Genomic DNA, 13,476 nt, shown 5'->3' on the forward strand with positions numbered 1-13,476 from the left:
TGTTCCCATGTGGGCTTGGGTATATGACCATATTTGTATTTTATAAAGCCTCTCTTCTCCATAGAAAGGAAAAAAACTGAATATTTGTATCCCCCCAAACTGTGTGTTGAAAGCTCATCTCCAACCTGATGGCATTATAGGTGCCCCTTTGGGAAGTGATGAAGCCAAGATAGTGGAATCCTAGTGAGTGGAACTGAGAAGGACCAAATACACTTCATTGCTCTCTTTCCGTGCAAGGGAGCAGAAAGCAATAAAGATTTAGCTATCTGTGAACCCAGAGAGATGGACCTTAGCTGGTACCAACTCAGACAGCACTTCAGTCTCCTACTTCCCAGCCTCCAGCACCATTATAAAACAATTTCTTTATTATAAGTCACACAATGTATGACCCTTTTTTAGAGATGCTGGAAAGTTTTAGTCACTTGATCAATTAGAATGCTGTATAATAATTAACCCAAGTCAAAGACAATGAGGTCTGTTAAGGTAGCAGCTATAACAATAGAAAAGAAGGTTACATTGTTCCAGTATTTCAGAGTTAACATCGAATGAGAGAGTGAGGAGAACGAGAAATAAAAGGTGACCAGAAGCTCTGGCTTAGGCTGGTTACCATGCTTTCTTTGCAACTCGCTTACTCAATGCAGGTGTCATGGTTCAAAACATTATTACCAGAATTCACCAACTTTGGAATTCCTCCTTTATCCCAATATATAAAAAAGAATATATTTTCCAATTCTTTCAAACTTGCTTTTGCTAGGCAATTTGCAGCTTGTTGATATATATCTAAAGTTTGTATGGGCTATATTCATTTGCATATCCTGGAATAAATCATCCTAATGTCCTTAAGGCACTGTAGATTTATTAAACCACATGTATAGAGAGTTACTACACTTGATCTTAGCCAAAAGGGCAAGAAGCAATATGTATAGAGTTAAATAGCAATCTTTTAACAGGAAAAGGATTCTCCCGTACAATTTAGTGACTAGGGTAGGTCAAATTATTACTGGCTTTAATTATCACTTCATAGCTGCTAAATTCTTTACCTGCACCAGAGTCAAACTCCAGAGGTGAGAAATTCTTTCCTTCCTTTGAAAATGCCAAGGAAAAAACCCAAAGGAGTAACTTCCAATATGAACCTTAGAAATTAATCCTATACTATACACAAAGACTGAACAGGCAAAGGGAAAAGCTCAGCAAACATGGAAAATAACTTATTGGAAAGTCAAAGTGTTAATGTTGATTTTATTTAGAAACTACCTTCTACTGTGATTTGGGTGTGTAAATTTGAGGATTGGAAAACTCAAAAGCAGCAAATAGTGGAAAAAAAGGAAGATAAAAGGTGAACTTCGTGTAGCTGTCCCCTGTATACTTTTAAATCATTCATGCTACACTAAGATATAAATAAGGAAAACTGCTATTGTTTAGAAACATGGGGAAGCATAATGTGAGAAGTAAAATGATGGTTCAGGGAGAACATGAAAGCCCATAAAGAGGCTCTAAGCAGAGAGAAGGGCTGTCTAGATGACCAGAACAATCTTATAGAAAGGTCCAAGGGAGCTCTAGAAGGCAAGGCTTAACCTACCCTACTAAACACTTCTCTATTTCCAGCACCTTCATGTCTGGAAGGTGCATTAGTATTAGTTTCCTAAGACACCTCAGCAGTTTAACTAAAATGAGAATACATATAGGGACAACAGACTCCTCATCTGAGCAGAAAGCATTAATTTTCAGCCAATATTGCATCAGCATTTTTATTTTTTATTCTTTTACTTTCTGTTTCCACACAGACTTGCAATATAGGATCACAGGTGGTCTGGTGAATCAGTTTGAGTATGAAGAGGAACACTGGAAAGGTGATTGAAAAACAAAATGTTGGAATTCCTATTCCTGTACCTTTCTAATGACATGACTTTCCAGAAGGCTTTATCCTCAAGCTGGAGAAGGGTGAATGAGCAAAGGAGGAGAAAAGGAAAAGAAAGGGGAAAACCTTGAGTGCACATTCACAAGGATAAAACTTATTGTTGGTTGTGAGCCCAAACATGTATTGAAGTTTGAATAATTTTTTAATTTTGTGAGTCCTCTAGTAAGGGTGAAGTCTTTGTTGGCAAGTGACCCTCCTTTCCCTCTTTAGTGTTTTGTACTTCTACCAGGAGCTTAATTTTTGTTTTGTTGTCTATCATGTGAACACCTTTATCTTATTAGAAATCAGGCAGAGTATAATAATGAAATGAAATGACATGCTAGTGGACTCTTCTAGGGTGATAACCCCTAGGTTGTGGTAACAGATTCTCTGTTTGGCTGTTGTGCCCACAAATATGACAAACATAAAGCATGATTCCCAAAGTCATAAAGTCATATGAAATGCAAGTCAGTGTGTGACAACTTAATTACTGTGCTTATTGTTAAGGTTGCAATAGGTCATTTCTTCTTTTTGCTTTCTTGATTTGGAAGGGAGGTTATCCTATGTCTTATGTTTATTGACTAGTTAAGTATCTCAATTTAAGATTGTGATCCAGGGTTTTTCTCCAATTATTTCACAGATTTAAAATCTAGAACTTATTAATACATCTAACAAAAATGATTGTACATACTTCATATCTCAAGATCAAATAGAATGAGGTAGGGTTTCTGGGGCTGACACAAGTGATAAATTGATGATGGAAAGTGCCACTGTGTTGCATAGCAGTGACAGTAAGAGAGAGCTGCAGCCCACAGATGGAGACATAGAGGCCATTAGCAACATGGGTTAGGAAGTCACAGGACCTGGCTCTGCTCTATACTCCATTACAGCCTTAGGGAAATAACTAAATCCTCTGGAGTTCATCTTCTTCATTTTTCAAAGTTAACATAATAGCATTTTGCTTATTTGGATTTAGAGACTAATTAAATCGCATCATATATTCATAGTCATATGATAACTTGCTGGTCTAAGCTTTATGATCAGCACCTTACTGCTACTGTTTCAGTGAAGTTCTGGGAGGAAATCCAGAGGCAGTGGGAAGAGACAGTAATAATGAAGGGACTTTGACCAAGGCACTAGGGTAAGTGTAGCTGGGAGGTAGTACAGTACCTTAAGGCTAGTGATAAAGGCCCCTGAAATATCACTTAGCCTGGAGGAACCCTAAAAAGGAAGACTGTGGAAGCACTGCCTGAAAAGATCTGTGATCTTCCCCAAGGAAGAGGCCAAGAAACAACCACCCTGCTTTACTTTCCTCCCTCTTCCAGTCTCCTGTAGATGATGTCATGGAGGGGCCAGGTGGTCTGCACAGTTCAGCCTTGAAGACACAGGTCAATGTAAAGCAAGATGGAAGAGGAAATGTAGAAGGTATCAGCACAAACACAGAATGTATGAGGCCACAATGGTAAAGGACAAAGTTCAGTCATAAACTAATGCCATTTTCCTTGGAGCCAGTGGGGTATGAACTAAAGACTCCAGTAACTGTGAGCTAAATAAATCTTTCCTTCCTTCATTTTGGATGGTCATATTTTGTCCCAGCAATGACTAAAAAGTATCCAAGACATTGTCTAGCACTTGATAGATGCTCAAAAAATATTTTAAGTGGTTGAATAAATAAGTCTGTGAATGAGATTCTTGTTTATGTATATCCTCCCTTCCCCAGAATATGTACAACAACTAATTATTTATAAGGGATAAAGGCATTCCTTAATTTAACTTAAATCTAAAATAGAAGTTTGACTTGTCTGTTTTCTGTTGTGTCTTGGATACTTTTTACTCATTGCTGGGACAAGATATGACTATCCAAAATCAACGAAGGAAAGGTTTATTTAGTACAAAGTTACTGGAGGCTTTAGTTTATATTCTGCTGGCTCCAAGGCAAATGGCATCAGTTTATGGCAGCAGAAAGCAACAAAGAGCAGAGGAGGAGCAGCAGCAGAGGCACTTATCAAGACTCTCTCTCTCTCTCTCTCTCTCTCTCTCTCTCTCTCTCTCTCTCTCTCTCTGCTGATGGATAAGACTGGTGCTCCACTGCAAAGATCTGAGCTCCTCCAAAGTGAGGCAGCTGCGGAGATCAAGCTCAAAGCATCAAAGTGACATGGATGTCAAGTGGCATGGCAAAGATCAGAACTCTTCTCAGGAAGTGGGGTGCCTTTTTAACTCCTTTACATATCTTTTCTGTGCTGAGTCACTCTGGAGTGTCCTCTCTGCCTTAGGGCAGGGTCCCCACACCCCAAGGTGTAGAACCCTCAAGCTTTTGACATCCCAAGTTGACACAATGTATCAACCACCATAATCCACCCCTTGTCAACTTGGCAATTATATATACTTTTTAAACCAGTCTCTAGATATGAAGACATGTTGTTTTGTTTTGTTTTGTTTTGTTTTACATTTTACAACTTAGACGTCACGACATAGGTTTGGTAGCCAAAGTCCTAACAGTTTTATCATTGCTGAAGAGTCCAAGTCTCAAGATCAAAGACTATTAGCTGTGAGCCTCTGTACAAACAAAAAGTTAAACACATTCAACATTTAAAGGCACAAGATAAACATTACCATTTAAAAAGGTATACACTGGAGGATACAAACCACTGGGACCAAGGCGAGTTTAAAATCCACAAGGGCAAACATTAAGTCTTATAGTTTCCTCAAGAACATCTAAAGCAGCATATTATGAGTTGTGAACTCCAAAAGCTTTTTATGGGTCCACCCCTGTAGCACTTCTGCTGGTAGCTCCCATGGTTTTTTTGGGGAAGCTGGCTTTTCCCTCTCCTTGCAGCTCTCCTTAGACAAACTACATTTTTTTATTTTTTTGAACTTTTGAGGTTTCTATTGAATAGGCATTTTGCTCACAGCTTAAATACTGTCTTCTCAGGGGCACATTACCTGGCCACCCAGGCCTTCAGAAATCTAGGTAGAAGCCTTTTTAAACTCAGAACTCCTACATTTTATGTGCACCTAATACCAATGCCACATGGATGATGAAAAGGACTGCTGCCAGCTGGAGCAATAGCCAACCTTATTTTCCTCTTGGCTGTAGGGATTGAGTGTATGGATTTTTGAGCACTCTGACCCTGATTCTGAGGAACAAATCTTTTATGCTTATGCCATTGTGGAATCTAGTGTGGCTGCATCCTTCATTCTGGAACCTGATGTGGCCACCACCAATGAAGGTGGAATGAACTAGAACATGGGGTTCTATGGTTTTTTGGTTTTTGTTTTTTTTTCTCAAAGCAAAATTCCTTACCCTTGTGATTCTGAGGCTTCGAAAGGTGGGAACCTGCCACCTCCTTTGATGCCCTCAGGATATATTTTCTTTGTTTTTATTTTTTGTTTTTCTTGGGCAATGAAGATCTTTTCAGCTCTCCACATTTTACAGCCATCCTATTTGGTCAAAGTCACATTAAATCAATTTGCTGGGCTCTTCATTTTTTACTCTCAATATATATCTGACTAAAAGTCCCAGGAATAGCCATACTACTTCCTCAATAGTTGACTGTCTTGTGATTTTTTTAAGATTATTAGTCCACTGTGCTTAATCTCAATCTCAGGCAAAGTCTCTGGACACAAGCAAAATGTAGACAAACTTTGCCAAGCCATAACATAAAGCATCTGCAGTCTAACAACCAATGTTGTCTTTTTTTCTAGCAGAAACATCCCCATCCTGTTTTTTACAGGCCAGCTTTGTATCAGTCTTTTGGTCTTTCGAGTTCTGACCAGAATATTCCATACAGAAAAGCTGAAAGCATTTTAGCTCATTACTAGTAAGTGACTTTTTTAAACCTTTTTTTATCTCTTCCCATAAGCCAATCCCAAAAGCTTGTAATCCACAATGTCAGGTATAGTCACAACAACAACCCCACTCCTAGTACCAAATGTTGTCTTGGTTACTTTTTACTCATTGCTGGTACAAAATGTCAACATCCAAAAGGAAGGAAGAAAAGGTTTATTTATCTCATAGTTAGGGAAAGTTTTAGTCTATGTTCTGCTGGCTCCAAGGCAAATGGCAGCAGTTTATGGTGACAGAAAACAATAAAGAGCAGAGGAGGAGCAGTAGTTGTGGTGTCTATCAAGACTCTCTTCCTTCAAGACTCACCGCTGACTCTTTCACATGGAAACACAACACCCAGATAATGCTATAACTTAGTCTGGGGGCTTCTAAAGTAAAAACATCACTCAAGAAGATAAACAAGGAGCACTCATTGTGGATTACACATACAACTAGGGACAGGGACACATAAACATTTTATTTTTTGAGACTTATTTGAACACTACATGTATGTTAGTCCATGGTCTAAAATTTTTTAAATATTTCTATGTAGAATGCAACTTTCAGAGGAGAGGGTATGGATGGGTGTGATGAGTGCTGCAGTATGACCTTATAAATGTATCATTTCTGTAACACTTGTAATGACCATTGCTACAACTCAGAGAAGACTGTCCTTGCCATTCCTATCAAGTTCTCACATCATCAGAGCCATTTGAAAAGTACAGACAAAGGGAGATACTCATCTTAAACTTTTGGGAGGGAAATTGAAAATAAAATACTTTAGCTCTTATTGTCTAAAAATCAGATACCAGAATTCATACCAAGGAAACTTCTGCAAGCAAATAACTATTTCAGGAGGAAATAGAACTCAGTCTATTTCAAATTCTGTGCTTTAAGGATAAAGAAAATATTTTTATCGGCACAGTGTTCATTCTGTTGGAGTAGTTTATATTTTAAAATTATCTTCCACAGTATTGCTTGGAACACTTGTGGCTGCATGAGTGGAAGGAAAATGAATAGAATATGGTCACTTTCTAAATGGGTTCCTCAGAAACACTAACAGTGATATAGAGATTCACATTTCCACATCAGTGAAATGCAGTCACCCTCAGTATCTGAGGCAAATTGGTGCTAGTATCCCTTCAGGTCCTGAAGCCCATGTATGCTGTAGACCTTCACATGATATGGCAAAGGATTTGCACACCTCCACATATCCTATCATGTACTGTATATCATTTCCAGATTACTTAAATCCTGACACTCTGTGAATGTTAGATAGTTGTTTTACTTTAGTGATTAAGGTGGTAATCCTGCATATGTTCAGGACAGAAGTGATGTTTTCTGAGTATTCTCATTCTGTAGTTGGTCAAATGCATAGACACAGAGTCCGTAGATATAGAGACACTGCACCAAGACATACATTTCTAAATTGAGTTTTAAAAATTGGAATAGATTTAGATCTATGGAAAAGTTGTTTAGAGAACGCAGAAAGTTTCCTTCCATCTCGGTCAAGCTTCTCTTTCTTTTTATTTTTTTCTTGGTTTATTGAGACAAGACCTCCCTATGTAGTTCAGGCTGGCCAGGCTGGGCATAAACTTACAGGAATGTGCCTGCCTAAACCTCATGAGTGCTGGGATTACAAGTTTGGTCCATCCCTCCTAGGCTAAATTTCACTACTAATATCTTATGCATAATTTGCACATTTGTCACAAATTATGAACCAATTTTGTACATTATTATTATTAACTAAAATCTTTATTTGGATTTCAAGACTTACTATTTTCACAGTACTAGAGATTGAATCCAGACATTCACACTAAGTTACATCACCAGCTCTTTCTAAAAATTTTAAAATTTAAAACAGAGGTTCACTAAATTTCTAAATTGCCCTGGTTGAGCCCAAAACTTCAATCCTCCCTTCTCAGCCTCCCAGAATTCTAGAATTATAGGTGTGAGCCATCATACCTGGCTAAGACTTGCTCTTTTATAACAACTTTCTCTGTTTGGGGGTTAGGGGTTACACTAAAACTTTTGACCTCATAACTGTTTATTTTATCCAGCTATGACTTTAGGAAACAACATCTCAGGGGCCATGGGCTAGATCTTAGGGCAACTGTCCAGAACACGTGTGTAGAAAAACATGCTTTACCTAAATTCTCATTTGCTTTGGGAAAACCACATGCCTTTCTTTAACTCCAAGTCCTATTTCCTACAAAATGAAGAAATTGAATTAGATGATTTCTGAAACTTTCCAAATTGAAATTTTATAATTCTGGGATACCTGAAAATGTTTGATGTGTTCATGGCAAAGTTTCAAAAATAGGGTTGCAGGATTATAATTCTGCCTTTGTCTCCAGCTTTTAAACTCAGGTTTCTCAGTATCTAAATGTACCCAGTAACCCCAACAGACCAATATACCACATGCACTGATGTCTACACTTAAAGAATGTGGCTAAAAGGTGTCATGTCAGTAACACCACAAAATTTTGGGGACTCTCATCCTAAACAGATATAGACAGAGTACTTTTTTCTTAGATTTGCTAGTGATTCTTTGTGTCATTGCATTTTATTTCAAAACTAATTAAGTCAGAAACCTATATTGATATTTCATTTTCTTTAAAAAAATAAGTTCAGGTGTACACCCATAATCACAGCACTCAGACTGAGGTAGAAGGATCACCATAAATTCAAGGTCTACCTGAGCTACATAAAGATCCCAAAGCCAGTCCCAACTGCACAAAGACCCTGCCACCCCAAAAAAAGAAGGAAAAAATAGAAAGCAGGATTGTGCATTGATGAAATTGTACTACAACCTCACACCACCACTTGCACCATAAAAATTTCTTTTATGCCTGATTATGGAGAAAATACTAATCAAGCAATATAATAATGACTCCAGAAGTAAGAATTGCAATAAATATGAGGCATATTTAGCATGCACAAAATGTTTAACTACAAACCTGCCAGATGAAATCACTCCAAAACCAGGAAATTCAATGGCAAAACACAAGAAATAACATTTTTACCAACTTGAAGAAAAGAAAGACTCAGTTTTCCCCAAAAATAAATAAGCATGTTTGTGGACCTGGAGGTCATAAAGAAAGAATATGTGTCACTGTCTTTAAAAAAAAAAGTGTGTGGTAGATGAAAGGAAAAATCCATAGCTCTTTCAAGGCCCCTCTGTCTGTGAGGGGAATAGTGCCTTTGTAATGTTTAAGGAGGTATTCTCTGGTTAAGCAAATGTGAAATTTTTTTCTTTCAGTGAGTTCTCTGAAGCTTCTCATTTGTCAAAACAACTTTTACCCTTGTATGTATATAATCATAAATGTAGCAAGTAGGTGCAGGGGCTGAGGTTCGATCCTCAGGCCTGCTGTGCTGGCACGGCCCCCACGGCATGCTGAGATGGCAATTGAGCCTGGGCATGGTGGCACGTGCCTTAATCGCAGATCTTGGGAGGCTGCAAACAGGAGAATGACTACGAGTCTGATCTAGTAGTGAGACCCTGAACATTTTGTAGAGCTTTCCCTAAAATAAAAAATAATAATCAAAATCATAAATGTATAATGTATGTATAACAGAATAAACATTATATGTAACATGCATTATATATGCAATACTGTACAATAATCTATATTATGTAATATACATAATACAACGCACATGTGTTTTTATATAATACATACAAATGCATACATTTATATATATTAAATTAGTGTGCCAAATGAGGGTATACTAGTTAATTTAACCCTGACTCTACAAATTTAATAAATAATACATAAAGATTTTTTCACATGTGGTACTATATATTGAATCCAGGGCCTATCTCCTGAGCCATATTCCCAGCCCTTTATATAATTTTTTGAGATAGGGTCTCATTAAGTCAGTAAGTGCCTAAATCGGTCTCAAACTTGTGATTCTCCTACCCTTTCCTCCCAGAGTGATGAGATTACAGGTGTGCACTACCACATCCAGCTCACAGAGAACATGTTTAAAGGACATAGCAATAACCAGTAGAGCAATAACCAACCTTATTTGTTCAAATATCTTTTTAATATATTTTTTCAATTTTATAGAGGTTGGGCCAGCAAGATGGCTCAGTAGAATAAGCACTTACCTAGCATGTGCAAGGGTCTGAGTTCAATCCCCGGTTCCACCAAAAAAAAAAAAAAAAGTCAATTTTATAGAGGCTAAGATTCAGAAAAGGTCATATATTTTGAAGCTAGATTTAGCTCTATTATTTCTTAGTTGTATGACACTGGACATTCAATTTCTCTAATTCTTTCACAGAGTTATTATGAAAGCCAGCTGCCATCACATTGAATACCAACTTGATCAAGCATCAAGGTAGTGTGCTCTGTTAACTTTTTCCATTCCAGCAGTACAATTATCCAAACTATCCTGCATATATGTGACTATATCTTTTTCCCTTCTTTCTTGTATCCCTTTCCTCGTCCCAGTTTTTCCTTCCTATTGCAAAGATTCTTTCCTAAAAGTTCTTCCTCTAGAAACAAGACAGACATTTGAAATAAATACTAAAATATTTCTTTTAGTACATTTGCTTTTATTTGGTTATAATCAATATTTACTGCATTCAATCAAAGCTGCAAAGAATTGCATTATGAAACATTCTATGATTATTTTTTTCCTTATTTTAGATTACCTCTGACTAGGGGCTGGGGAGATGGCACAGGCTCAGTAGAATAAGCGCTTCCCTGGTAAGTTCAAGAGCCTGAGTTCAATCCCCAATTCAAAAAAAAACAAAAAACAAAAAACAAAAAAAAAGATTACCTCTCACTGAACTGAGGCTGGCATGAAATTCTTGGCTTCAGGAAATCATTCTGCTTCAGCCTCTGAGTATCTGGGCTTACAAGGATGCATTTAGTTTCAAACTCACTTTTTAAAAATAATTTTATTGAGAAACAAATAGTAATGAGACAGTTTCAAAGCCAATCAGTAGGACAGTTTCAATAATAACTACATTGCACATTGTTGTCCAAGTGCTTATTCATTGTACAAGATGCATCCTGTCCACAAAAACTATTAAAACAAATCTTATTCATTGAATTAGAGAATGTAGCTGTATATCTATCCTATTTTGAATATACACATACAAAAGGATCATTCATTTGTATCCCCTTTTTTTGCTTAGCTTTGTCAGAGATGGGTATTGCATTGTCATTTAAATATTGTAGGTGCATGAATTCAGCAAAATATTCCAATATAGTCCAGGAGTCCATAATAGTAGTGGGTCATCCACAGGACTGGCAATGTCACAAGTTGTTGACCTGAGCCCTTTACAGTCCAGCATACCAACATGGATTCACCCCTTTTATTTTGTTTTTATACCTTTCTGCTGGATGATTCAGACTAAAATAAAGACCTATATAACAAGAAATGTAACTTTTGTATCTGATAAGGTCAGTCAAGTCCCCTCAGGATTTATCCTGAAACCCTGTACCGCACTTTGTCAGTGTCAGCCATGTGGATGAGCCACAGACATTACTTGACCAATTCAAACTCACACTCTTGAAGCAATATCTTAGGTCTTGGATTTTAAAAACAACCACAAGAAAAACAAGAATTCAGCCTACAATCAAGTTCTCATAATATAATGAACAATAAGATAGCATTAAAATTTTGAACCTGGTCAGCCGTGTGACACCACCCTACCTTGTCCTCCCTGGTCTATGCTGGAAGTGTAGGAAGAAAGTGGGCAGATTTGAATCTACCTGTTTCCAAGCTGGTTGATCATCATGAAATTTAGACAAACCCGCAAAGCAAAATGGGAAGAAAACAACCTCCAGAGTGTCCTCCACTTCCCGTTTTGTTCACTGCAATGATCACGCCAGCTGAGAGGTGGCATTAAAGAAGAAGAGGGTTGAGGAGATGAGGGAGAAGCAGCAAGCTGCCCGGGAGCAAAAGAAACACAAGCACAGAACCATTGAGAATTACTGTCAGGATGTCCTGAGACGTCAGGAGGAGTTTGAACGCAAGGAGGAAGTTTTGCAGGAATTAAATACGTTTCCTCAGTTGGATGATAAGGCCTCAAGAAGGGCTTTTTACAGGGAGTTCCGCAAGGTGGTGGAATACTCTGATGTGATTCTGGAAGTCCTGGATGCCAGAGACCCATTGGGCTGTCGCTGTTTCCAAATGGAAGAGGCTGTTTTTCAGGCAGAAGGCAACAAGAAGCTGGTCCTTGTTTTGAACAAAATTGACCTGGTTCCCAAAGAGGTTGTGGCGAAATGGCTAGATTACCTTTGCAATGAGCTGCCAACAGTGGCTTTCAAAGCCAGCACCCAGCATCAGGTCAAGAACTTGAATCGGTGCAGTGTGCCAGTGGAGCAAGCCTCTGAGTCACTGCTGAAAAGCAAAACCTGCTTTGGAGCTGAAAACCTCATGAGGGTTCTGGGGAACTATTGCCGCTTGGGTGAAGTGCGTACCCACATTCGTGTGGGTGTTGTGGGACTTCCCAATGTTGGGAAGAGTAGCCTGATCAATAGCCTGAAGCGCAGCCGTGCATGCAGTGTGGGAGCTGTTCCTGGGGTAACTAAACACATGCAGGAGGTCTACCTGGACAAGTTTATCAGGCTGCTGGATGCCCTGGGCATTGTCCCAGGACCCAACTCAGAGGTGGATGCCATCCTGCGCAATTGCATCGATGTGCAGAAGCTGGCAGACCCTGAGACTCCAGTGGAGACTATCTTGAAGCACTGCAGTCTGGAGGAGATTTCCAACTATTATGGTGTATCTGGGTTCCAGACTACTGAGCACTTTCTCACTGCAGTGGCCCACCGCTTAGGAAAGAAGAAAAAGGGAGGCTTATATAGTCAAGAGCAGGCTGCCAAAGCTGTCCTGAGTGACTGGGTGAGTGGGAAGATCAGCTTCTATATACTACCACCACCCACGCACACTCTGCCTACTCATATCAGTGCTGAGATTGTTAAGGAGATGACTGAGATCTTTGACATTGAGGATATTGAGCAGGCCAATGAAGACACCATGGAATGCTTGGCCACAGGAGAATCTGACGAGCTTTTGGGTGACATAGACCCACTTGAAATGGAGATCAAGAGGCTGCATTCTCCAGTGATGAAAATACCAGATGCCACTGAAAATATAACTACCATATATCAGAGTGGAGATCTTGCTGGGTGTCACGCCAATCCAAACTATTATCAAGTGGGATGGGCTAAACGCAATGTCGACCACCACCATACCAAGAACAATAACGTGGTAGAGGTCAGTTCAGTGGACCGTCGCCCAGTTCTGCAGAGAATTATAGAGACAGACCCCCTGCAACAGGGCCAGGTTCTGGCATCTGCCCTGAAGAATAAGAAGAAGATGCAGAAGCGTACAGACAAAATTGCCAGCAAGCTTTCTGATTCCATGATGTCTATCCTGGACCTTTCTGGCAATGGTGATAACAGTGCTGGTGACTAATCCAATGATCTCATTCCCTTCCCCAAGCTGTGGTTCCTGTGGGATGGAAGAAAAGAGTTTGGGTCTCTAAAGTACCTGTATAATAAAAGAACCTCTTGCATAAAAAAATAAAATAAAATTTTGAACCTACACATATGGTGAAAATTTGCCTTTTTAAAATTCTCTCCAAGTAAACTTTTTAAAAGGATTTTTTTTTGGGGGGGTGCTCCAACTAAACTTTTCAATAAAATAAATATAATTTCTTTCTGATGAGGACTACAAAATGGTGAAGAAAAAACAGGAAAAGCACAATAAAAGACATAAAAATAAATAA

General features: G+C 38.7%; 1 protein-coding gene and 1 pseudogene across 1 annotated transcript; one reads left to right on the forward strand and one right to left on the reverse strand.

Moving 5' to 3' along the window:
- Positions 1 to 11,475, reverse strand: part of LOC105742062 — a 46,482-nt pseudogene extending 35,007 nt beyond the window's left edge.
- Positions 11,476 to 11,480: 5 nt separating this feature from the next.
- LOC101591097 (guanine nucleotide-binding protein-like 3-like protein) lies at positions 11,481 to 13,263 on the forward strand (the record flags this gene model as incomplete). The annotated part of the gene is given in 1 exon segment (XM_023714224.1): positions 11,481 to 13,263. A coding segment is annotated over 1 exon segment (1,683 nt), but the record flags the coding sequence as incomplete, so codon positions are not given.
- Positions 13,264 to 13,476: the final 213 nt, after the last annotated feature.

This window comes from Octodon degus, unplaced genomic scaffold, assembly GCF_000260255.1.
Source record: "Octodon degus isolate 3935 unplaced genomic scaffold, OctDeg1.0 scaffold00034, whole genome shotgun sequence".
NCBI lineage: Eukaryota > Metazoa > Chordata > Mammalia > Rodentia > Octodontidae > Octodon > Octodon degus.